Source organism: Talpa europaea (genome assembly GCF_964194135.1).
Source record: "Talpa europaea genome assembly, chromosome: 2".
NCBI lineage: Eukaryota > Metazoa > Chordata > Mammalia > Eulipotyphla > Talpidae > Talpa > Talpa europaea.
Genome location: NC_140068.1, coordinates 136,298,358 through 136,324,265, shown reverse-complemented (window position 1 = coordinate 136,324,265; position 25,908 = coordinate 136,298,358). Strand labels below are relative to the sequence as shown.

The 25,908-nt window shown below is 41.5% G+C and overlaps 1 protein-coding gene across 1 annotated transcript in view; it reads left to right on the top strand.

Moving 5' to 3' along the window:
- The window catches only part of EXOC2 (exocyst complex component 2), a gene marked incomplete at both ends in the record, with an annotated part of 142,375 nt that overhangs the window by 52,572 nt on the left and 63,895 nt on the right, over positions 1-25,908 (top strand). Inside the window, 6 exons of the mRNA XM_084228084.1 lie at positions 5,889-6,010; positions 10,168-10,292; positions 17,766-17,831; positions 18,003-18,160; positions 18,553-18,674; positions 20,066-20,127. Coding sequence (XP_084084210.1) covers positions 5,889-6,010; positions 10,168-10,292; positions 17,766-17,831; positions 18,003-18,160; positions 18,553-18,674; positions 20,066-20,127 — 655 coding nt within the window. The remainder of the gene's footprint in view (positions 1-5,888; positions 6,011-10,167; positions 10,293-17,765; positions 17,832-18,002; positions 18,161-18,552; positions 18,675-20,065; positions 20,128-25,908) is intronic.

Below are 25,908 nucleotides of genomic sequence, written 5' to 3'. Positions count from 1 at the left end.
TGTGCTTTCATGAAATCATAAATAATTGTGTCAGTTATTCTCCTGTCCAGCTTTTTATTGCAAGTTTTTGGTTCTTATTTTGGTAGCCAGCGTCAGAGACGAAATGACTCTTCAAACTTCACACCTGCAGTTTTGCTTTTAAAATGCATTTCTTCCCTGGAACCTTGATGAGGTTTGTTCTGACACCCTAAAAAGTGCAGTGAGGTTAAAGAGCATGAAAAGCCTCCCTTCCTCTGATTGAGACAATTAAATGATCCCCTTTAAATTGAGGAAATGCCCCTGTAGGAACTTCAAACATATAGAGAATCACGGGATCAAAAGAACATTTTTATCTGTTGACACAGGTCTGATTCCTGAGGAATCTGTTATTCTGCCGTGTTGCGCCCACCCCACCCCCGCTTCTGTGTGGTGTGAGCCAAAGGCTCCCCATCCTGCCCGTGTCTGCGGAGGCCCTGGGCCTGCGTGTTTGGTCAACAAGCAACAGTGGGTGGTCGGGCCTCCGCGCAGGACAAGGGCCCGCTGTGCGCAGGAAGATGTGTTCAAAGGTGTTTCGGGCAGTAAGGAAGTCGGCCGCCCTTCTGAGAGCAGGGGGCTGCAAATCAGCGCCCCCACACTGTTGTGGGCTGTGAGAAAACATGCTGCAAGGGGCACGCAGGATGAGAAAATGCAGGGAATGCGGTCACCTGGCCCCACAGCTGCAGGCGCCCCTTCAGAAAGCTCTTCTCTACCCTTTCTGCTGTGTGAGTTCTTTAGACAAACACTGACGACTATTTGCATTTAAAATGGGGAAAAGTTGCCCAGCTTGAGTTGAAAGCACTGGATTGATACACGATAAGGTTTCCTGGAAGTCTTCTGGAACATTAGTGTACTAAGCGTTCTCTATAGAATCTTCTTAAAGGCAACGTGGATTTTGGACAGGAATCAGATTTTTCATGTAAACCCTTAAGGTTTCCAGCTCCCCTGAGCTTATCAGAGCTGGTGGGTTAGCAGAGAGCTGAAGCCTTTTTATCTAGAAGAAATCCCACAGTTGTGGGGTAGCAACACTAGCCAGTATTTCAACTTGCTAATAGCAAATCGTGAAAGATCGATGGTTTATTTTCTTAGAAAAGGCATACATTTTATTTCTACACCGCCGCTTTCACTCCTTTGCTGTGGTGACTAGCATTGTTTTGTTAGCCTTCTGAGGAGAATAACTCCTGCAACTCCGCTAAGCAATCCCGCTTTTCTCTTATTAAAACAAAATTTCTGTTGTTTACATAGTATTCCAAAAATGACTTTTCTACTTTTATGTTTGTTTGTAATCTGTTAAATTTCTCCTGAATGCTTATAATTAGAAAAAGAGTTCCTTTGGAGAATGCTGCTGGCATGTTGTGGAAATTTTATTTGACTGGAGAAACAAAAGCCCGACTCTTGATTGTCAGTAATTAAGAAGCTTAGTCTTTTTGTTTTTTTTTTTTTAACTTTTAGTGTTTGAAGAAGTTTTCCTTCCAGGATACTTCTTCCAGGTGTCTGTAGAGGAGATCTATATCTTTTATCTGATAGACTGGTAAAATTGAAACTCGAGCACTAGTTTGTGGATTTTAGAAGATATTGCTATAGCCTAAGACTATTTAGTTGTAGAATCTTGCTTGTGTCTTTTTTCCTACAAGCACCAGTTAGAATTTTAGAACTGGAAACAGAAGTCTGTTACTTTTATAGGCTATGTTCCTGTTGGCAAGTTTTGTTTCCAGAGTGATCTTCACCATGCAGTTACTCCTCAGATAACCTCCACCTTTGACACTGGAATGGAATAATCCCCATCTTCCAAGCACTTATTCATTTGAGTGTTTAATTGATCATTCTTCTTAGTGTCTTTAGAATAGCCAAGCTTTAAGGTCCACAAAAGTAAATACTGTGACCTCTCACCGTTACATTTTTCAGCCCCTTTCATATTTTCTTGATGTCATTTCCCTTTAAGGCTTAGTTTTCACACTCACTGAAGCATAGAGGCAGACTCCTTATACATTAGAACACCACCAACTAGACTGTTATATTGTAGGAAGACTGAGTAGAATAAGCATTTTTTCCATTTTCTTTTCAGTGGTGATTTAAAGTTTCAGATTCAAAAGTTAATCATAGACTCAAAATTGTACATCTAAATGAGTCTTTAAAAATCGCATCATTTCAAGCCCTGATTTCTCTCTGCTGGGAGCGGAGGCCTGTGGCCACTCCTTGAGCTCACCACAGAACCCGAAGCCCGTTGCACAACCATGAAAGTCTTGGGTAGAATTAATGGTTTCCCCAATGCCAATGATAGGGATCTATTTGTTAGTGTTAGAACAAGTAAAGGCAGAAAGTTATCATGTTTTCATCAAGACTATAAGTAATAATCTCTTTGATCAAAAGCATTTAAAAACGTCCATCGAGACAAAATCCGAGCAACGGTTCATTTCTAGAGAGCCTTTACAGTCAAGAAAACAAATAGCCTCTTATAACTCATATTAGCAAGTATTAAGTTTGAAAAGAACAAGGTCAAACACAATTTCACAAAAACTTTAGTTTCTGCCACCTGCAAAGTGTCCCATCTGAAGCAGACATTCTAACAAAAAAACAGAAGTTTTATGTAGACAGCTGAGCCCCGTCCTCAGCGGGGTATGAAAAAATTTAGTTTATCAGGGAAAATATACTGAGTCCTTTTTTTTTGCATATGACTTTCACATAAATGAGCATGAGCCAAGGAAATTTGCTGGTCTCATTCATAACCATGTTTTGTATGTAACACATGTATTTCTCAAATGCACCAAGAGTCACTGCTATCATATTGTCAAGTAAAACAGATAAGAGAAATAAACTGATTTCTTGTAAGGTATTTTGAAACCTCTTACTGATTTTATATGTTCCAGAAATTTTATTTTCCTTTTTTTCTTTGTTCTGTTGCAATAATGCTTTATTTACCATCAAAATCACTTCATGTTTGTAGTAGTTTCCTGGGGTAGAAATACCAAGTCATGTGATTGAAGCTAAAAAATTGTTAGAATCCACAAGGTTGATTTTTTTTTTTTTTGACACCTGATAGTAAATAATTTCTGACAACTGAGATTTAAAATGTTTCCGTTAATTTTCTCTTCAAAGGATAATCCTCCTAATTCCTTGTAAAGTAACTCATCGTGTAGGACCTTTCTTTCACTGAGGAAAAAAAAGGGGGGAAGGAGCTAAATGTCAGGGAGCAGTTTCTTAGTGCTAGGAGCCTCTTTTAGAGCCCGTGTGCTTGTGTGCAGTGCTGAAGCTCCATCTTCTGGTCATTCCGCAAAAGTGCACCCTGCAGATGGGTTCCAGATGCCCCAGTCCCAGTAGTGGGCGTGCTGTTCCAGAACTCTGTGGTAAGAATTAAGCATTTATTCTTAATTCAGAAATTAAGGAATTAGTTCTTGTGACACTCTCCTTTCCTGATCTAGAAAGTAATGGTGTGGTTTCAAATGGAAGAAAGGCATGTTCTTAACATAGTGTCTGTTAGGAAACGAATAGAAAAATCAGTCTGTTAATCGATAATAACTTCAAATTGTAAGCCCACCACTTGAGGGGAGAGGATCCCTCTCCTGAGGATCCACTTAAACAATGATAATCATATTCTTTGTAAGAAGGGTGCAAAGGTTATTTTTAGGAAGCTTGGTGTGTTTTCCTTCTCAATCAAAAATGTATATAGTTTTGAAACCTTCAAGAGTAATGTGGAAATTGTTTTCTTGCACCTTTTTAAAAGAAGTTATAATTTTTAATATAAAAGTCAGCCCCCTTTATATTTCCTTTTAAAGTATTCAGAGAATTAACATTTTGATATTAATTTTGTGAATTCTGCAATTAATACCAGTGGCAGCTATGTAAACTTCAAAGGAAAAGTGTTATAAATCATTTAAAATTGCACTCAGGACTCCTTTAATATAGAAAAGAGTCATTGATACAAATATTTTTTGTTCACTGTGTTATCACACATAATTTATTTTGTTATTTTAAAATATTGAATTCTGCAAACCTTATCATAAATGTAACATTCATAGAAATGCATGCAAATAAAGCACACAGCAGAGTGACTGAAGCTCAGGAAGTCTTCAATAAAATCCTGTCCCAACAAAACAGCACATCAAATTATTTCATTTTAATTTCTATCAAACATACTGTCAGAATTTGTGAGGCCCGCAGGAGACAGTGCCTGTGGTGTCATATGATATGGCTCATATCATGGCAGCCTATGGAAGCAGGTTCCCCTTTTACTGTATTTGAATGATTTATTCAGTGGTTTCTCTCCTGCCTGTACCACCTGGAGAGCATGGCCATATCTGTTGTCCATTATTTCACCCCCAGGGCCATCAGATCCTGGCACAGAGGAGATACTCAATAAATACTTGTTCACGATCATTATAGAACTGACATTATCAGTAGCAAAAATTACCATGTATTTTGTCTTTAGCACCTGACAACAAATCTATACGCTTTTAAAATTCTCCTAAGTTATGAGGACTAGAGATCTTATTAAATAATATACTTATCAGTCCCTCAGAACTATGGAGGTAGTTGCTTGCGGAAGTTCGGTGACTATGGTGAGTCCAGAGATTTCATATTTAATCCTTCTCCCTGGGAAGATAGTACAGCAGGTTTTCCAGTAACATCGCTTCTTTCTGTTCGGTATCATTTCTTTATCACATTGATGAGAAAAAGGAAATCCTGGCCAACCTTGAACCAAACGTCCTGGGGACTTGTTTTTGTTCTCGGTTATTTCCTTAAAGTTACAGTTTCCAAGAACCTGTAGATGTTGAGTGAGGACTTACTGCAGTTTGATTTGGAGATAGACAGTACATAACTGTGAAGAAGCAGTAGAAAGTAGAATGTCAAGTCTGTGAAAGGATGTGCCTTCTAACTGCGGTCAGAGAGCAGAGTCGAGATAATGCTCTGAGGTAGACTGGTAAGCGGCACCTTCACCGTGGACCTGTAGAAATTCAAGCTGCGTCTTGGTGTTCTGGATGAGAGTTCAGTGGGCAGAGAGGAAGGGTGACTAAGGTCTTTCAGGTTACAAAGAATGAGACACGAGGCAGGGGAACCTAAGGTGTGTTTCCGTAGGGAGAGTGTGTGCGTGTCCTGTGTACGGTAGCCTCTGTAGATGTTTATTGAATTCAGTTTGCTTTGAAGATTTTTGGAAATTCAGCTGAGGGCTCAGCGTGGTAGTTCTAGTTGACCCTAATAGTTCTTGAGGTCAATTTTAGTTAAAAGATGTCTCCTGGGTTATTTGTCTTGGAATTCTGAGGGTTTTCTGGAAAACTTCTGAGAAGACAATGAAAACATCAGTATTTCAGAGATGTTAATTTGGGGAATTTCTTGACAGTCGTGTCAGGGTGGGCTTCTGGGGTATTAACAGTGTGAGGTGGAGGAAGGATCCAAGCCACGCTGCTGGCACCAGGAGCCAAAGCCCGCATGCCAAAGAAAGAAAGAACAGGAGCAGGGAACCTCAGTGTTAAAGGGAGAGGTCAAAGATGGATGCTCTGAGTCTGCTCTATCCAGAGCAAGTCAGAACTCTGAGACTTCCCTTCCAAGTGCCAAGTTGTTTTTCAAAAAATGATTTCTTACCCTGATTTTCAGTTAGTAGAACCCTCCCGGCCCAGTTCCCAAGCTCCACTGCAGGGTTTGTTGCACCTTGACGTGAAGCCCAAAGGCCTGATTGTCTGCAGCCAGTCTGTCATGGTGGGAGTGACTTAAAAGCTATTTAGAGAAAGTATTTTTTGCTTTTGCTCAATAAATGCTTTATTTGAGATGGTGGAACAGTTGAGCAAGGCTGGACTCAGGGAAGCCGCCCAACCGTCCGGTCACCCCAGCCCCTGCCGGCTACGTGACCTACGTGGAACACCTCCCTTCTCTGCAGGCAGTGCGGGCCTCCACAACCCCATGCTGGATCTCGACGGCGACATGCGACCCTCCATGCTGGGCCACCTCAGCCAGACGGCCTCACTCAAGAGGGGCGGCAGCTTCCAGTCTGCTCGCGACGATGGTGGGTACTCCCTACCCCTACCCGTTCTTTTAAATTGGAACTCTGTAGTAACTTCAAACACTTTTCCTTTGGAAACTCCCATAATTAGTGCTAATACAGTTGCCTCAGTGCGAACAGTGGTCACCTCTCTGCTTATTAAGTTACTGGCCAGAAATTTAAACAATTACAATGCATATTACAAAGCACATTTGAGAAATAGCACTGGACTTTCTTAAAAAGTCACTGAGCATAGGTCAGTGTTTATTCAACACTTTGAGCTCAAGTCCAGTTTTTTTCCCCATCCCCTTCTGTGGTTGAATTTTTGAAAAGGTGCCCCAGAAAAACTTATGTGGGAAATTTTGTAAAGATGAAATTTGCAACAATAATTTCTGGGGTCAGCACAGAGAATAGATACCTTTATAATGAATTTTAAAATTTGGCTTGGAAAGAACGGTTGCTTGTCAACTAATCAGAAATTATTTGTTGGTCATCTTTTTTTCCCCTGATACAAAGCATCTCAAATTATAACTAAGTTGCATTTCTTAGTTTCTAAAGTTAACTTTTTACCTATTGTCTGTTTACCTCCATGAGATGCAAAATGTGCCACCTTAGATGCTATGGGTCTCCAGGTATTTCTCACCCAATAATAATTACAGATACAAGAAATCCAAATAGGGTAACAGAAATACCTTACTTTATGTTCAAGTCAAAAATCTCTAAAGCTTATTTTAAAGTATTTTATGTTATTCTTACAAGAATGTACTTTTAAGTATATTATTACAAGTTTAGGGCATTTTTCTAAGTTTTTATTAATAAACACAAATGAATGTTCCATCCGAAGAGCACCTTAAAATGAGATGAATCATTTATACTAAATGAAGGTCAGCATTCCTTCTTCTTGTCCTGTTCCCCATTTCCTAGCCTACTAAACACTAGTATAAACAATGAATTAGTATAAACAAAACGAATATAAACAAAAACTAGAACTATTTGCTTCTGCATTATGTGGTTTATAGGGTAATTCTCTAAGCAAATACAGCTAGTGTCCGACTCTAGAGAGCAGCCCCCTGCGTTTTTTATTTTTTTAAATATGTCCTTTAATTTGTAGGTTATTTTATCAGATCTAAAAACCCTCCACCCTGCTCCTTCTGTAATTCACTACCACAAACTGGCATTCTAAACAGGCTTAATATAATTAGAAATGGTACTTGACACTGACTGTAATGAATGATATCATCTTGAGTAGTTTAAATCTGTCCTGCCTGGGTTTTCAAGTTTCGTGGATTCATTTTTATCAAATCTGGAAATTTTCATAAAAATTTGGAAAAGATGGCCATAATTTTTCCAAATGTTTTCCTGTTCTGTGTTCTTTTCCGGAATTCCAGTTACATGTATTTCAAACTAGTAGGTTACCTGTAAATCACTGCCCTCTCCCCCAGATTTTCCATTCTGTGCTTTATCATAGTTATTATGCCTTCAGCTTCTCTGATCTTTTATCTACAGTATCTAACCTAAAAATTTAGGAATTAAATTTTTCATCTCTGGAATTTCCATTTTGCTTCTTTTAAATATCTTCTTTCTCTGATTATTATTTTTATTTTTTTCTTTAAATATTTGGAAGTTGTAATTGTTGGTTAATTCTGTGATCACGATCATTTCTGGGTCTGTTACTTTGGCAAATTTTTCTTCTGGTTTCTGGTTATGATTCACATTTTCCTACTTTTTGAAATGACTACTCATTTTTTGAGCAGTTTCCTAGACATTGAACGTTCATTGTTGAGTGTCTGGATTCTGTTGTTTTCCTTTAAAGAATGTTGGACTTTATTTTCCCAGTTGCTTACAGATAAGTTTGATCCATCCAAGGCTAGGTTAAGCTTCACTAGAGCAGGTCTAGAGTAGCCTTCATTCTAGAGGTATTTCAGTCTAGAGGTATTTGGGTCTCTATGGAATCACTCAAGTGATTGATGAGGACTGTTCCTCTGGATGCTCATAGCTAGAGGGTCTCCCTGCCCTATATGATCTCTGGGAATTAGTGGCCTTATAATTCCTTGGTGATTCTTTGCCTGGAGTAGTGTTTCACTCCACATGTACATAACCTAGGTCTCAGCAGACTTAAGATGATCCTTGTATAGATTTTCAGAGCTTTTCTTCCTACTGACTCACGCCTTCCTCTTTTTTAGAAGTCTTCCCGGCATTTTCCAGTCTCCCATCCGCCACCCCCTCTTCTTTGAACTTTGCCATTCCAACTTAGAAAAGCCACTGAGCTTTGTTTAGTTTCCTCCTCCTTTGCCTCTGTTGTCTAGAAATTGTCCACAGGCAGAAAGCCAAGGCAGTGGTGGGCTCCCCACATGTTTCCCTCCTGTGAGGATCTCAGTGCTGTGCTGCCTCTTGTCCAATGTCTGAAACCAGCTGTTTATATATTTTCCCCCAGTTTTTCTAGTTGTTTGTGACTAGAGGTTAAAGCCAGTACTTCTTACTCCCGTATAGCTAGCAGTGCAAGTAAAATAACTCAAGTTTTATTTCCCTGAAATTTTATTACTTGACCTTGGAGTATTATGAAGGATTGCTTACAGTAAACAGCAGGAATGAGATGAGAAAGCTCATCTCAACTTTCGATCAAAGTCAAATTTATGAGTCTACAATCATTATGATACCTGTGGTGAAAAAAATAGGCATTCTTGCCGTATCCCCTTATTTCTTTACATCAGTCTCAGGAAATAACTCTTGACATTATTCTGTTAGTGGTAGAGCATGTGAGAATTTAACTGGGACATCCTGGTTTCCATAAGAAAAGAAAATTCATAATCATTTTTCAGATACAATGATCAGGATTTAGAATGAATGATAGAAGGGGCCTATTAACATATATACATGCATGCATGATAGATTCATCCATACATGCATGAATCATTCATGTGTTTACTCACACCTATAGGCACACATCTACATTCATTCAAGCATTATGCACATTCATACATACATGCATGTGTTCACATATGCATACATTCATAGCTCATGCATTCATTCATGCTCACATTCATATGGACACTGTATTCATTCATACATATGTGCATATATCATACACACATGCAAACCACATGCATTCATGCATACTCATATGCATGTGTGCATACATAGGTATGAAGAATCTGCTAGTAATAAAAAGACCAAGCAAAACATGAGACTAAGAATTGTACTCTGTCGTCAGGCAGGAAGCTGCAAGACCCTTGACTGAGCACCAACAGATTAAGTAATGGCAGTTTCCGGCTCAGTCTGATCACCTGGCAGTGCTGTTTAGTAGCTGTGTGAACCCTCCACACTATGGTGAATTCAGTCAAAATAATTTTACTGATTAATCTGCCATAAAAGATTTCAAGCAAAGGAATCTTTTTGGAAACTGGTTATATTATGTTTTTATTTCTATTTGTCCAAATACTTTTCCCATCATAGTAATAGAATCAGTTCTGTTAGAATGCTTACTAATTAAGCAATTTGACAAGAAAGAAGCAGTGTGCACTTTCTGTTTTAAAAGAGAAATTTCAGTAATAAACGTAGCATAAGTCGCTCTATTTTGTGCTTGTTGTCCTGTTTTCAACAGTGTGAAACCCCAAAAGACTTGGATGTTTTATTTTTTCTTAGATTCCTTTGTTATGGAAGGAGTCTTTGCTACATGATTGTGCTTGAATGTGATCCCTTCTGCTACCTTGGTTCCCTGTTGAATACGTACTGCATGGGGTAGACAATGGCATTTCTAATGGTTGATATCAGCCTCAAATTTAATTGTGGCTCCTGCTGGGCCCCTGCTGTTTGAAGGCATGCCTGTGTGAAGAGAAATAAAATACCTCAAAAACAGCATGATTGCAAAGCCAAGGCATCCCCCACGAAAAGCCTCCTCTACCCCCACCCCCCACCCCCTCCCCCGTTCCCGCCCACCTCTGTGCCCTCCTGGCCCATCCTGCCCCTCCCCTGCCTGCCTCTCCCCACAGAGAAAAGCTGGCCCAGACCCATTGGTTAAAACATATTCTCTGTGCAGGCAGGCGCAGGCAGCCCATCAGCAAGTTCGAGTTCCACAGCCAAAGTGGGACAGAGTGGGGACATGTTCTAGATGGGCGGCAGCTGTTTAGTCAGAGAGATTGAAGAGGATGTTCATGGTATTTTATTTGCCCGTCTTCCCTTAGCTTGGAGACACAGAACTCCTCACCGGGTGGAATTTGTCGAAAAATTGACCAAGCTTGTGCTGAGTCAGCTGCCTAACTTCTGGAAACTCTGGATCTCATATGTCAACGGGAGCCTATTCAGTGAGGTATGTGCCGAAGCTTGGCTATAACTGTGGCTCAGGTATTGTGAATTTCTGGTCTTAAAAATTTTCAATTTTAAAGTGACTTTTTAAAAATCTTAGAGCCCAACACCTCCAACATTTGTCAAGTATTTTAGGATTGGTTGAAAGTGTTATAAAGCCCTAGTGCCTAATGACTATATCATCGTGGACAAGCTACTTAATTGTTTTGTGACTTGCTCCCTCAGATGTAAAAGAACATAGTTAGGGGACCCATCTCAAAAATGAGAGTCAATTAGAGACCAGGTGAAGCATGGTGAGAGATTTGGAATTGAGTGTACCGCCAGGCAAACCAAATTCTGGTTGAAGTGATCATGCAGTGGTCTGTGGACAGATGACAAATTAACAGTTTGCAGAAAAAGAAAAAAAAATTCCATAGAATCAAGGAGTTGCCTGCTTGAAAAGAGTGGGGAGAGCCTGTTAACTGGCCCCTGTGTGATCAGCTTCTAGAAGTCATTATAAGCTTTTACATTTTCGTGACAAGCCACACGGGTCAGCCTTGTTACTCTCTGGCATCACTTCCAGTGTCCCATGAAAGGCCCCCAGGTCCTGGGATCCAGGGTTCCTGCTGCCTAGGAGCCCCACTGGTCACTTGGAGGGGAAGGTGGTTGGGGAGAACTCTGCAGCTCTGAGAGCTGGGCGGGGTAGGGATGAGTCTCTTCCAGCTGCATAGAGAGGACATGTGGACAAGAGATAGTCCATTTTGGTTTTCTTTGCACCAAGGCACACAGCTTAGGGTTTTAAAACCTCTCCTCCTCAGTGGAAAGTAGTCAGATGTCTTGCAATTCCAGCACTTTGTCCAGTCTGATTTGACCATGGACCAAAATTCATGCTGATATTTAAGAAATAGAGCGTTTATTTCCCTGCTTTGTGTATTTCAATTTTATTTGCCCACAGTCTGTTTTCTTTTAAATTTAGTGGACCCCTAGATCCTTGTTTATCTGTGGGTTTTCTTTTTAAATTTTATTTATTTTTGTGTAGAACTGGGGTGTAGGCCAGAGATGCAAGGGGTAAGAGGATTCACCAGAGAGAGAGAGAGAGAGAGAGAGAGAGAGTAGGGAACAGAATAGGCCGATCTACTGAAATACACTGCTGAGGGAAGCAGCAGGTGAGACAGGAGAGGTCTGCTGCACTGTGTGGGTCAACTCTCTGGCCAGGGATCGAACTCAGGCCATAGCAGTGATAGCGCTGAAACTTAATACCTAGGCCACCAGGAAGGCCCGATCCCTGTTTATCTGAATGGCTGGTTATCTAACCCACTAAATGTCCTTATACATGAAAAACAATGGACTTAGTGGGTGAACTGTAGGTTTATTTTTCTCCCTTTCTTTAATCATTAAGATTATATAGAAACTGAATTTAATCAGTGTGTCAGTTACTGTACTTTATAAGTGAATTTCAAATATCATAGCAATCAATAATGTATCACAACATTCCTAGGCTCCTTTTGTATCGCTGGATTATGTAAAAGCTCTCTTGAAAAGTTAACTATACAGAGAAAGTCATTCTTCCATAAAATAAATGTAGAGTTTTGCAAAGTTGCTTAGGCAAGGGAATACTTTAATTCCAGTCTTCCAGGTGCCCTGAGGGTTCTGCCCTCAAACATGTTTTCATCAATTTGCATTTTATTCATCTCACTGGGTGAGAGGTGTGTGGTTTGTGCTGCTGAGCACAGGCTGTGTTCCTGCCCTCTTCCATGGAGGGAGCTGCTGCCCCCTCAGATCTTACAAAACTTAACTCTTCTTGGCACGATTATCTCTGAGCCAGATAGCCCGTGAGGATGGCGGGGGCTCCTGCTGCCACAGCGGTGCCTGCCACCAAGCTCACGCTTTTCCTCTCAACACTGGCCACACAGTGGAAGCATCCAATCTCTGCTGCCCACTAGCTCCAACCTCAGGCAATGGCTCTGCTGCCATGTGTGCACTGTTTTGAGAATGAAATGAATTAACTAAGTGTAATCTTGTAGCAATGCCTGACCCTATCACAAAGAATTTGCTCTTACTGTTTAGAATAAAGTTTTATTCCAGTGTTTGAACTCTTATTAGCCAGGTACCTAGTAGGTATTCAGTGAACAAAGTTCAGCAGCATAAATGCTGGACCCACGGGCCACTAGGATAATGCTGAGTACTATCAAGATGGGTGGCCTCACCTAAAGAATTGGTCCCTGAGAAAATCGGTGTTAAACCTAGTTACTTATTTTTCCTTCCAGCTGAACCAGCTCCTAGAGGTGGCCCACACAAGGGATAGCAGCTGCCTTAAACTGAGCCTTTTAAGAGTTGGTGAAATTCCTGAGAGTTTTGATCTGGGATAGTTTAGTGAAAAGGGAATATATTTTCCTTGTTATAGGTTACACATAATTGTGATTTTAAAAAAATGAAATATTTAGTTGTACATGAAAAATAATTGAGCTACTTCAGAACTCATGGGCAGCCAAGAACACTGAAAAAATACATTCATTTAGTTGTACTGAGTTGGACAGCCCTAAGGCTTTCTACCAATTTATAAACCTTTCTTCAGTTTATACTCATAATTGTTAAGTATAATTCATTCTACATTTTTAAAACTATTTTCCTTCTGTTGAAAATTTAGGAAGATACCACAGGGCAGTAGAAACAAATGGAGGCTATAGGGATGTGTGCCCACTCAGGGTAATCTATGAGTGAGAGCCAGAAACTTAAATTAATAATAGAAAAAGTTCTGGGGTTTTTGATAGTTGGTGTTTAATCGCAACAAGAAGGCTTGGTCATACTAAAACACAATTGACTTGAAATTTCTTTTCTTTTTTTTTTTTGTTATACAACTATCTTGCTTTATTAAGATCCCAACCGTTAAAGATTTAGATAGTTTCCAACAGCTTAAAAAATAGTCAGTTCTTCAAACTAGTCAAAACCATGTGAACTAACATATGTGAATCAAAACAGTGAAATCTAGCCGTTGATGTTACCACAAAGTAGTTTTGGTCTGTGTGTGCAGGAAAGAGTTAGGTTTTTGTTAACGAAATGGTCAATAATAGGTTAAGATCTCAGCCTCAGATATATTTTAAGTATCTGGGGGTGAAAATCACAAAACATCCACATGACTTTTATACATAATGAAGCGCATTTTAAAAAGTTCCATAAGTCATAGTATGTAAATTAAAATGTACTATATGTTCCACACTTAGATATTCTTAAAAAAATAGGGGAAACCTTACATAACTCAGACTTGCTAATGTTCAGCTCTTAATCAGATTGACACAGTGAGCTGCGATTTTTAAATTAGCAATCGCAAGAGGTGTGCTTTCTAGTTAATCTCCTGCGCCCTGTTTTCCATAGATTTGAAGATCAGTCCTGGAAGTTCGCAGAACAGTCCTCTCCAGGAGCGGGCATATTGCATTCACTAAGCACCTTGTGGGGCGTGATGCTATTCTGGCAAAATTTATCCTTAATTTTGACATGATTTGGGGGGGGGGAATAATTTGTTTTCACTCTTTGATTAAAATACCTTTCACAGAACAAATGTCCATGCAGTCATCTTCCCACTCAACAGGCACACTCGATCATGTTCAGTGCTAGATGCAGGGGAGGTATCAGCCACAGAAGCTACATGATGCAGCCCACACTCAGCGCTGATGGGGACCCTACCTCCCAGTGCCCCGCCCCTCCCTCCACAGCACACAAAAGAGGTCTGTGCCAGGTGGGCTTCAAAAAAAGCACCATGAGGATGTTGCTTCCATTTCCAAGCATATATATAGAAGGAAAAGATTTCCTCCCAGAAATTGGCTCACGTGGTCACACGCCGACAGCGCAGGTTCTGAGTTGACTGGTGGGCACTGGGAGCCCCTGGGGGCTAAGCTCGGAGCTGGGAGCTGCTCTTTCAGTTAGAGTCCCAAGATCCGAAAAGACCCATGTCCCAGCTCTTAACTGTCGGGCAGGAGGAGTGGCCATTGCTAGAAGGAGGGTGCGCCTTTTCTCACAGCCCATCCTTTGATTGGACGGGTCCCGCCCTATGGGGGAGGGGGGCAGTCTGCTTTCCTCAGCCTACTGGTTCACATCCTAATCTCATCTCCATCCTCACAGACACACCCAGAATAATGCTTAACCTGGTGCCTGGGTGCCCCATGGCCCAGTCAGGTGACCCATAGAATTAACCACAATGGGGTCCCTAATGGATTATGTCGTACATGATTCCATTTCACTCAGTGGGGTGGTCCTGAGCCCACATGTTTACACAGAATTCTCCAGCTTCTGCCTCCCCTCCCTTTTGTTGACATCTGACATCCCCAGGAGAAGCGTCAAGTCAGGGGCACTTTTCTGGAGCTTGTTGCAGGGGTCTGGCCAGCAGGCCTCCTTCACAAGCCCAGTCTGCCACATGAGATTTGGGGCATAAGGTTGACAAGATGTTCATGCTTTCTGAAATATTCCAGTAAGTCCTGAAGGACCCTAACCCTAGGTGATCCTCTCGCAGCCTATATTCATCTAGTACCAGAACAACCTCTTGGCACATGCACACAGACACACACGTACACATATACACACATTGCACACACACTATTTAAAACACACCTATACAACATAAGTGAAAACAGTGACCAAGACAAACAGGACCTCTCCTGACCTGGAGAGAAAGACCAAAATAAGCTAAAAAATAAAATCGTACTAAATTCTGGCAACAACCATAAAAGAAATGAATTGGCTCCTAAGAAAGAGAATATCAACAGTGGGATAGAGACCAGGAAGCTTTCTTGGGGGTGATAATGAAGCAGCAGCTTGAAGCGTGAGGCGGAAGAAGCCACACCAGGATCGGGGATGGGTGTGCTGGGCACAGCAAACGGAAAGCAGCCTGACATCTTTGAAGGACATGAAGGATCGGACACCTGAGGGGCCTGAGCAGTGGGGGAGGGGACCAGGAGCCTGGTGTCCTGCCTAATAACTGGACCTGATGTTGGTTTACCAAGGCTGCTGTGGTTGCCTATTCAAGAATGAATTGGCAGAGGTTGAATATCAAAGAGCGAGAGCTCCTTGAGGCTGTCCAGGCAGGAAAGGATGGTGCTGGGATTCAGGTTTCATCTGGGGAGTTGGAGAGAAAAGGCTGATTTTGGGTTAGACTTAGGGATGGAGTGGGTAGGGGGATGTGGAGAGAGGTCAGGTGCAGCTCCTCTGAGGGCTGCTCAGTAAGCCAGATGTCATTTACAAAACCAGAAGGACTCGAGGAGGAAAATACCAATTTTTGATTTTAATGCATTGGATTAGAAATTCCTGTGACTTATTCCAGAAGAGACAGCCAAGGAGGCAATCTGAAACTCAGATCTGGATCGCAGAGGAAAGATTTGGGCTGGGGATAGAAGTTTGCAAGGCATTTGGTGGAAATGGTATGTGAAGCCTTGAGAGTAAATTGGAGAAGAGAGGGGGGAAGAAAGTGCCAAAAATAAGGCCTGACAGAGCAGCCACGATCACCTCGTTAAGCAGGGCCGTTCATTCACTTTTCCACACCTAGTACAGGATACACCACAAGTGTGATTTTGAATCAGACCATCACACTTGACAGAAACAGAAAGTAGGCTAACGGACACCCGCCATGTGGACTTACCTGCAGGGCCATGACTCACAGGCAGAGATGCCTGATACTGCTTCCCCCCCCCACACCACCCCCCGAGCACACCAGGGAATCTCCAGGCTCAGTACCTCTGCCTCCACGCCCTGTCTCAGGCATCCACATGGCAGGGCGCTACATCTGTAGTTGGGCACTGTGGCTGCTGACCTGGTGCGCCTGGCCCTTGTGCTGACTCCCAGCGCTGACCTTCCTCATTTCTCACTCTGGCTGTTAAGACCTTCTCAGTTATATCAGAAATCAAGGGGCAAAAGCCTTCAATCTCTGAATTAAATCCTGATGGACAAAGAACTTCAATTTTTTTAGTGTTTTTGGCCAATGAACTTAGGAGTTGGCTTATTGAATTCTTATTGAGCTGAATTTGGGGCTTTGTTTTGGGTCTTGTTCTTTCCAAACAAAAGTGCGTTTCTACAAAGACAAAACTAACCAAAGTTGCAAAGTGAATGTAAAAATGTTAATCACTGTAAAAGAACTGCAGCCTGACCAGGCAGCAGACTCTGTCTTATTGGGTATGTTGATGCAGTTGTTGAAGACACTCAGCAACTTTTTCCTTCCTTTTACTCATTCATGTCAATAGTGTTCATCACAACCAGCCCTTCATAATGCTTCTCTGGCCTTTGCCAAAATACATGGACCATTACTTGTATTTTAAAAATGGCTTGAAGTCAATATGGTAGTCATTGATTAGGCAATTGTTCTTGCCTTTGAAGTTCTCTTGCCACACCTTTAACCACTAATACATGAGTGATTTAACTTGCAATCATATCTTTTGATTATGGTCATAAGTTTCCCCATTTTCCTTCACATTATGCCATTTTGTTACTACTTCATTATTTGGCAAGTTTCCTAATTGCACCGTCTAGCATATTTTATATCATAATGTTGATTTGTGAGAGAATTGGGTAACAAAAAAGTAACTGCAAAGCATTGAAACGGTTTCTTCTCTTAAGCAGTATAAATTAGTTTCCCCACATCACTTTAAGGAGAAAGAAAAACCCCAGAAGAAAGCAGGGTTATCAGTAAATAGGCCAAATATAATGTCTAGACTCTCGCTCTCCTAAATTGGACTATAAATCCCTGACAGAGAAGTAACATAATTCTCTTAAATAAAATGCCAGAGACAGTGTTCACATTCATAAGTATTTGTTATGGGAATGAAAGTCCCAAGATAGCTAGATATTAATGCAGAGTTTATTCTTCCTTTTATTTTTGTACTAATAAGCAATGATGTTTGAGGGAATGATGCTTTTAGGTTTAACCATATAGAACTGCTGATGAAAATGGCATATTTCAACTTAATACTTAGGTTTACTTATGGAAGTTGTACTTAAAGGTTTTAAGAAGATGTATAACTGGGCCTCCCCTGGTGGCGCAGGCGGTTGAGCGCTGCACTTTGAAGCTATCCGCAGCCTCTGCAGCGCCGCAGCCTCTTCCTGGCTGGCCGGCAAGTTTCCCACATGGCGCGGAAGATTTCTCCTGTCTCACCCACAGCAGTGTATTTCGTCAGTCTGCCTGTTCTGTTCCCCGCTTTGTCTCTGGTGAATCCTCTCACCCGCCCATGATTCTGGCCTGCACCCTGGTTCTTATATAAATAAATAAATCAATCTTTAAAAAAAAAAAAGAAGGTGTATAACTTCTTGTTAGAAATAAAAAAGGATTTCCTGTTAGTTATCCTTTAATCAGAAACTTAGATTATTTCTTACATATTTCTTTTAATCAAATTGTCCTTTATGTGTGACTATTAAAGCATGTATTTTTATATGTTTTAGGGTTTTTTTTTTTTTACATGTTATTACTTTCTAAAAGTCAACTAAATATGTTTCATGTTTTTATTGTTTTTCAATTTTGAAGACTGCTGAGAAGTCAGGCCAGATTGAAAGATCAAAGAATGTCAGGCAAAGACAAAACGACTTTAAGGTAAGCTCAGGACAAGTACGGAGACTTCCATGGGGTAGGATTTTGGTCCACCAAAGTCACTGGAAGACTCGACATTCAAGTTGTTCATCTTTGTTGGGGCAGAATCCTTTAGAGTTGATTCAGCCAAGGCAGCGCCTTGTAATGCACTGTCGCTTGTTCACTGTTGTCTAGAAAATGATTCAGGAGGTGATGCACTGTCTGGTGAGGCTGATCCGTGGGGCCCTGCTGCCCCACAGCATCACTGAGGGCGGGGCACGGCTGTACGGAGGCTGGGAGGTGAAGTCTGAGCTCTCAGGCCAGTGGCTGGCTCACGTCATCCAGACTATCAGGTAAGTGTGGAATTGTGTTGAGGCTTTTTTTCTCCTTTTGGGGGAAAAAAAAAAAAAAACACTCAGCATACGATACAATTTTTAATACATTTAGCCAAGGATCATCTTCTCTGTCTTTCTGCCTCCACCTTTTCCCACATGTCCTGAGTCACTTACATCTTAAATAAAATGCCAGAGACAGTGTTTATGTCTTCAGACCCAGTGTTTATGTGGGAGGAGTATGTCATACTGTGTCTGCATCTTTTCATTGCTTAATTCAGTGTTAAATGTGGGTCAGGGTTATAGCCTTGTGCTTCCTTTGCTTAGAGGCTCCACCATGAAGGATGAGGATGGGGATGGGATGGTAGAGGACTCACCTCCTGAGCCCACTGTCTGTCCACTTTGTCTTCCAGGCTTACTTACGAATCGTTGAGCGCCCTCGAAATTCCTAATGACATGTTACAGACCATTCAGGACCTCATTCTGGATCTCCGGGTCCGGTGTGTGATGGTCACCCTTCAACGCACAGCTGAAGGTGAGTCAGGAGGGCAGGTCCTGCTGGACAGTGACCACCTGAACATGCTGTCTCTTTCCCGCTTCCAGACCCTTGAGATTGAGAAGATTCCTCTTAGGGAACATTAAGAGGAGTAACTGTTCAAGGGGATTTTTTTTTTTTTTTTTGCTATCTTTTCAAATGCTTTTTTTTTTTTTTTGAGATGCCTCCTCATGCAAAAATTAAGATGGATATGCTTGAAAAATATTGAAGGATGTAAGCACATCCTTATGGCAGATGGTAAGTAGAAAGACTGGAATTAGAAATAGGTAGAAAGTGGGATCCCAATTTTGAAAATGTGCATAGATATTTAAAATTATAACTTTGAAATATCAATGTAAAACTCAGAAGAAAGGCTGTTATCTGTGGCTCTGTGGGTGGTAAAAATTAGAAGTGAGGCTCACTTTCTTTACACTTTGTAGAATTTTCAGGATTTCATACATAAAGATTATCATTGTGAAGCAGTCTTTTGAAGAGTAAAGATTTTCCAAAGCTGTCAAGAACAGCTTTGTAACGGTTTACAAAAGCCCAAGCCATGGCTGTCTGCCTTAAGGACTTTTAAGAAGGAAGGTCACATCCCTCTGGAGTCAGTGATGAACACAGTCACGGGCCACCTAGTATCTTGGTCAACGACTAGCTTCCTTTGTGACACGGCACCCCCCCCCCACCCCGATTCCTATTCCTGGTGAAGAAGTGACCTTCAGAACCGGCTCTAGCATTTCACGCTATCAGTTTGCAGAACATTGAAATCGCCTTATGGTGCATTTCTCATAAGGTATCCCCCATCATTGAGGGGTGAGTGACCTCTGCTTTGTAAACAGAAGTGGGGTGGGGTATAGTGAGAAGCCCATTGTGCCCTTGTCTCCTCAGACCTGAGACAGCCTGCCATGCTAAAGATTCAGGTGGGTGCCATTCCTTCAACCAAGCAAGAATGGAACTGCGTGGTCTGGAATATATAGGGTTAAAACAATCTAATTTGTTCATCAGAAGTTTTAGGGGAAAGAAATGCTTTTGTTTATCTTATATATGGTCAATATCATCAAAATTGATAACTAAATAGTAAATCATTGCCTCAAGTTGTCATTGGACCTAGCCTTGCAGTCTCCAAATTGACTATGCAATAAAATAATTTATTTACATTGATGTTTTATTAGAAACATCCAGAAAACAATATCCACGTAGATACTTGAGTCTACCAGATTGATATTTTAAACGTAGGTTTAAAATATCATTGTAAAACATTGACATGTCATTGTCATTGTAAAACATGTCATTGTAAAACAATGACAAGGCATAACCTTTATAGACTTTATCTCTGTGAAGTTCGGTGAGGTAATTACAGTGGCACTAAGTGTGTGCTTGTTTTCCCATAGAAATAAAGAGATTAGCTGAAAAGGAAGACTGGATCGTGGACAATGAAGGACTGACTTCTCTGGTAAGTTTCACTTATTTTCAACAATCATTAGAATAAATGATTAATTATAATAATAAGGAATATACACTGTCTGAATGGTAACTAAATTGTTTCTGGAAGTAAGAAAATAAACTTCTTGAAGCTTCCCTTCTCAAAGTCATTTAAAGTGAACACTAACTGTAAGTACTTAAAAGGGAACAAAAGAAGTGGGTTTCTTTTAGAGTAATCTTCATTCTGTATCAGTTGCTGGGTTTTGTTTGCATTACATTTTTTTATCATGCTTGATCCTAAGTTTCCCAGCAAATCAAATTTTTTGGAAAAGCAGGATAGGAAAAAAAAAAATGCCATTTCTGTTCCTTGAAGTCAATGGCAAAACACATAGAGAGAAGCACCACCATACTGCTCCAGTGCACGGCGGCAGGCAGCAGTGATAGCATTGGCCTGCTTGTACTTAGATAAGACTCATAGGTTTTCATATACCTTTTGAAATCATTTTTATGATCTATTGTGGTTTCACATCGGTCTCAGGGGTCCCCACAACAACTCTGCAGTCAGGGGTGTCAGTTCAGTTTGATATTCAGCTGCTCAAACATCCAGTGGCTTGACCCAGGTGGGCAGCATCTTCTCTGTCACACTAAAAAGGTTGGGAGTGGTGGGGGCCGCTTGACCATGCAATCAGAGCCCAGACCTCTTCCGACTCTCATCCTTCGTGGGTCTCTGGCTCAGGATGGCCTCCTGATCGCAAGCTGGCTGCTGCAGTGCCAGCCATCATGGCCTTATACCTGTCCAGTGGAAATTCCAGCACTGTCCCAAAACATCTATCCTTAAATCTAATTGGCCAGAATTTATCCACCCCTGTCTTAAATAAGGGCCAGGAAAAAAAGCAGTTTTTCAGCATAGCACATTGTGGGTCTCCTCAATTTCTGTCTTGCTTTGTTTAAAAAAACTAAAAGGAGAAAATGAATTATTGGGATACAACTACCTGCCTACTTAGTGGATATGGAAACTACACTAAAATGGTTTTAGTTTGCCCAAAAGAGCAAAGCAGTGGTGAGCCAGGTTGTTGAGGGGTCCATGATCCCAAGCTGTCACCCTTCCCTTCCTCAAATTCTGGCCTTCTTATTAATAGTCTGCCTCAGGGAATTTTGACAAGTGGAAAACTTTTCCTCCTATTCCCGCAGAGTTCAAGGAGCTAACATACATTAATGTAAATATACACAAATGAAGTTACATTGTTTAGAACAGCAGTGCTTCCTTCCAAATGATTATAAATTAAATCATGCTTGCAATGAGTTAGAAAAGCTTATCATGTTTAATAAATTTACTATAATTATGAAGGATTTTAAAAAGTACATTAATTTATCTGATGCATTCATTTTGCCACAGTTACATCTATTTCAGCACAAGCTATTCTGCAACTGATTGTGTCACAGTAAAATATGTAGAGAAAGATTACAACAGACCTGCCCCATCTAGCATGGGGCTCATGTTAAGATCAGATGTAAAGCACTTCAGCATTATATTGATTATATGTTGGGGTAATGTTTGGATCTAGCATATCACATCCATTATATTGCAATTAGACTGTCCCCATTTTCATAACATGGTCCCTGGAAAATCGCACTGCATTTGTCTGTGTCTGTGGTTCACGCTCAACCACGTGGACAGTACTGGGTTAGAGGCTAGGGCCCGGGCCCGGCCCTGGGGAGAGAGCTTGAGTGTGGCCGTCCCTCCCTTCCACCAGGTGGCACCCACACACAGTCGTGCAGAAACCCCTGAAGCCCTCCGCCCCAGCAAGAGCAGCAGCAGAGCACCGATGTCAGTGGTCAGAGTTAAAGGCGAGGCTGGGCCTCTGGCACAAGCCACCCAGCTCTGTGCTCATGTAAAGGATCTTCATTTATTAATACTTGCAATACTGAGGCCATGTGATTATAAAAATACCTAATTTATGTTACATCCTATGGTTCGCAAAGCTCATTCATATAGCCCTGTCCCACTTAGTCATCATGGCGATCTGGGAACACAGCCCACAGGCATCCTTGGACCATCACCCGCTGAGTAGCTCGTCCCCGTGAAATAAGCCAAGACACATTAGGCACAGCGTTTCCTGGATGCTTGACTTTCTAATCCTGCCTCATGCCAATTTTGTGCAAAGGAAAATAATGTATGTTCAATTTGAGGAAAGCATCTGTTCCATTCTTAATATGTACATAGATCAATAAGTATTGGTCATGAAAGAGCAATTATTGACACCAGGTGTTTCTGGAGGTTAGTGCTTCTTGCATAGAGCCATCTCAAAATGAAATCTGCCACTTCTAGGAACCCAGTGTGTCCCCGGGTGGAGCTGTTATACTGGGGGCCAGCATGAGGGAGCTGCCTCATTGTAGATTGCTTGATTGTAGTAGACAAGGCTCTTTGAAAATGCTTTGAAATGGTTACTATAGAAACGTGTTTGTACTACAGTTGAAGTTTAACTGTTTTAGTAACTAATTGTAAAAGAAACTAGCCATAGAATAATTGATTTCACATTTGCCCTCACAAACAGAAGCCTAAGCCTCCTGAGCTCAGTGTACAAGCAGCCCTCAGGAGATCACCCTGCTGTGGGCTGCCTGTCCCTCTCCAGGCACGTCAGGATTCGATAAAGCTGAGCATATGTTTGGCTCTTCAGCATGATGCTCACTTAACAGAGGAGGTGAATACAAGCTTAGAACAAAAGTCTAGGTTCTGGCTGTGAATTGGAACTCAAATAACATCTGTACAGTCCTTAGCCTTGAATGGTGACATGAATAGTCTCAGATCTTGTCACACACCTTTCTTTTATGTTCTCTTGGCATTTCCACACCAATCCCATTGGTTTGAGGCGAGAACACCCTTCCTTGCCCTGTGGCTGGGATAGAAAAGTCAGGAACATGGACACTCAGCGCTGTCAGCTCCCAGCTCCCAGCTCCTCTCCCCTTTGGCTTTCGCTTCAGCGCGCCAAAGCAACTTGTTTGAAAGCAGCCTGTGTTCTTATATCCACAGTGCTCTCTGTCATTTTTTCCTTTTTGAATATATATTTATTTATTTGCATTTAAACTTCCTTGTTTATTTTCTTGCAATATAGGATCTCTCCCCTTGGGAGTGGTCACTATAGTTTTTCCACTACCAAATCACCCATAGTCCTCTGCCATGGTCCACCACGCTCTCCTCCCCTTCTGTGCTCTACTCTTCCCTCCCTTTCCCTCCTGAGTGTCTCCGATCTAGTCTGCTTTCAAGGACCAATTGTACAGTATATCTTTGATCCTTTGGTTTCTCTAGATTCCACATATAGGTGAAACCATCTGGTATTTATCTTTTTCCTTCTAACTTATTTTGCTTGGCATAATACCATCCAGCTCCACCAAATGGCATGAATTTGCCTTTTTTGATTGCTGAGTAGTATTCCATTGTGTATATAGACCACCCCTTCTTTTTATTTATTTATATATTTATTTATTTATTTATTTATCTATCTATCTATTTATTTTTTTTTTGTGGGACCCTCGCCGGCGGCCGGGGAATGAACCGGCGCTGCAGAGGCCGTGGGCAGCCTCGCAGCCCAGCACTCAACTGCTGCGCCACCAGGGGAGCCCCTAGACCACCACTTCTTGATCCATTCATCTGTTCTGGGGCATTTAGATTGTGTCCATATCTTTGCTATTGTAAATTGTGCTACCATAAGCATAGGAGTGCAGGTTTCCTTTTGAATTAGTATCGTTTTTCAATATGGGTAGTTCAGAGAGCTTTCCTTTCTCAGAGACCTGGGTTGGGGTGGGGGGTGTGGTCAGCTAAGTTGGAGGGTTCGCTGACAGTATACATCTGCAGTTCATAAAGAAAATAACAGCTAGTGCAGACTCCCATTTACTCCCAGCTTAAGTGAAATGCCTCATTGTGCTCTCTGGCTTCTGTCTATCTGTCATGTTAACACAGATCTAGAAAGAAAATAAAAAAAATCTAGTTCAAATCTTAATAAAAGAATTTTAAATAAGCACACATAAACATCAACATTTCACTGCCCACAGTTGAGTTTGTATTTAATTCTCACAACTATTGAATTTTCATAACTTCCAAGGGGTGTTGGTGGCCTGGATAAGATCACATTGGACACAAAATTGTGACTAAATACCTTGTGCAGTTTTTATCCCATCCTCTAAGTCTGTTCCATGGTGCCCTCTGGTGGCTTCAATGTGCAGTGTTAAAATGAAATTAAAGCTAAGGCACTATTGTAGCTTTATTAAGTCTGGGCTCTTTTTTTCGTGAGGTTCTTTTGTTTATTTGAATACAGATATCTCTTTCTTTTGTGCAGTTTTATTAAAATTTTATTATTGAAATTTTATGTTTATTGAAATATGTTTTATTTGAGAATTTCCCTATCTTCTATTAAAAACTAAAGTGTGCATCAAGAAGAGGTTCTTTTTTTTTTTTTAAAGATTTATTTATTTATTTATGCAAGCACTGGGTACAGTCAGAAGCGTGGGAGGGTGAGAGAATTCACCAGAGCCAGAGCAGGGAACAGAACAGGCAGACTGATGAAATATACTGCTGAGGGGAGCAGCGGGTACGGCAGGAGAGGTCTGTCACACCATGTGGGACCCTCGCCGGTGGCCAGGGATCGAATTGGTGCTGCAGAGGCTGCGGGCAGCTTTGCAGCCCAGCACTCAACCACTGCTCCACCAGCGGTTGGCCCAAGGGGAGGCCCACCAGGGGAGGCCCAAGAAAAGGTTCTTTCTCCCAATTTATTTTTAATGAATTAAAGAATAGTAGGCACAATCCATAAGTCTGTGATGAAGAAAACATTGTCTTTACTATCTCTGGCTAAGAGGACAGTATTTCTAAGCTCTCCACATGGCTAAATTTTCTTTCCTCCCCCCAAATTTTATTAATCTGTCAGTTATTTACATAACTATGTAATTTGGGGGGTGCATGTCACCCCTTCTTATGTGAGCATGCTTTTTGCAGCCCCCACCAAAGTGCACGTGCCAGTGTCCTGTCCCTCCTCCCTTTCTCTGGTTCTTGCAGAGTTGCTTTACTTGAACTTGGTACTGTGAGCTGCTCCATACCCTGCAAGAAGCCAGGCCCTTCCCTCGCCTGGCATGCTGTCACCCTGTGCTCACTCATGGTTATAAACGCAGCCCCTGTGCCCCTTAGCCCTATCAGCTTACATCTCCCTGGATCCTGGATCCCCCAAACTCTCTGCCTCCCCCCCCCTTTCCTTTTTAAGTCCTGGCCCTCCTTGCCTTTCAAGTCCCATCGGAAAAGTTCTCCCTGTCTCTGGGGGCCTTCCTTGACCCCCCTATTTACTTAGACTCTTTTGTCAGGATTTTCCTCTGAATTTCTGCTAGTTTTTTTTTTTTTTTTTTAAATGACACTCTGTGGTGGTGGTTGTACTTTATTTCTGTTTGTAAAAAAGTGACAGTTTTGTTGCCTGTTCTTTTTATGCAAGTGTGTCCAGCCCTAGAGCGTACCCACGTGAAAAATTGGTCCTGGTCTTACCTACCCCCCCCCCCAGCTCTGTGTGCCGGGCGCAAATCAGAGCTTAGATGCAGTGAGGAGCCAAGACGCTGGAATCCAGCCACGATTATCTTGAAAGCCGTATGTTAGACATATTTCCAAATTTGGTTTTCTGATTTAATATGTACACAGAATGACCATAATCACCTTTGAATGGTAATGATCTTGGACCTTCTCCAGGTGACTATTACAGTTAGATTTTGTTGAACAGCAGCAGAGATACGGTATCGGATAAGGAATCCAACTACTCCCAAGATGTACCCCAGAAGTAGT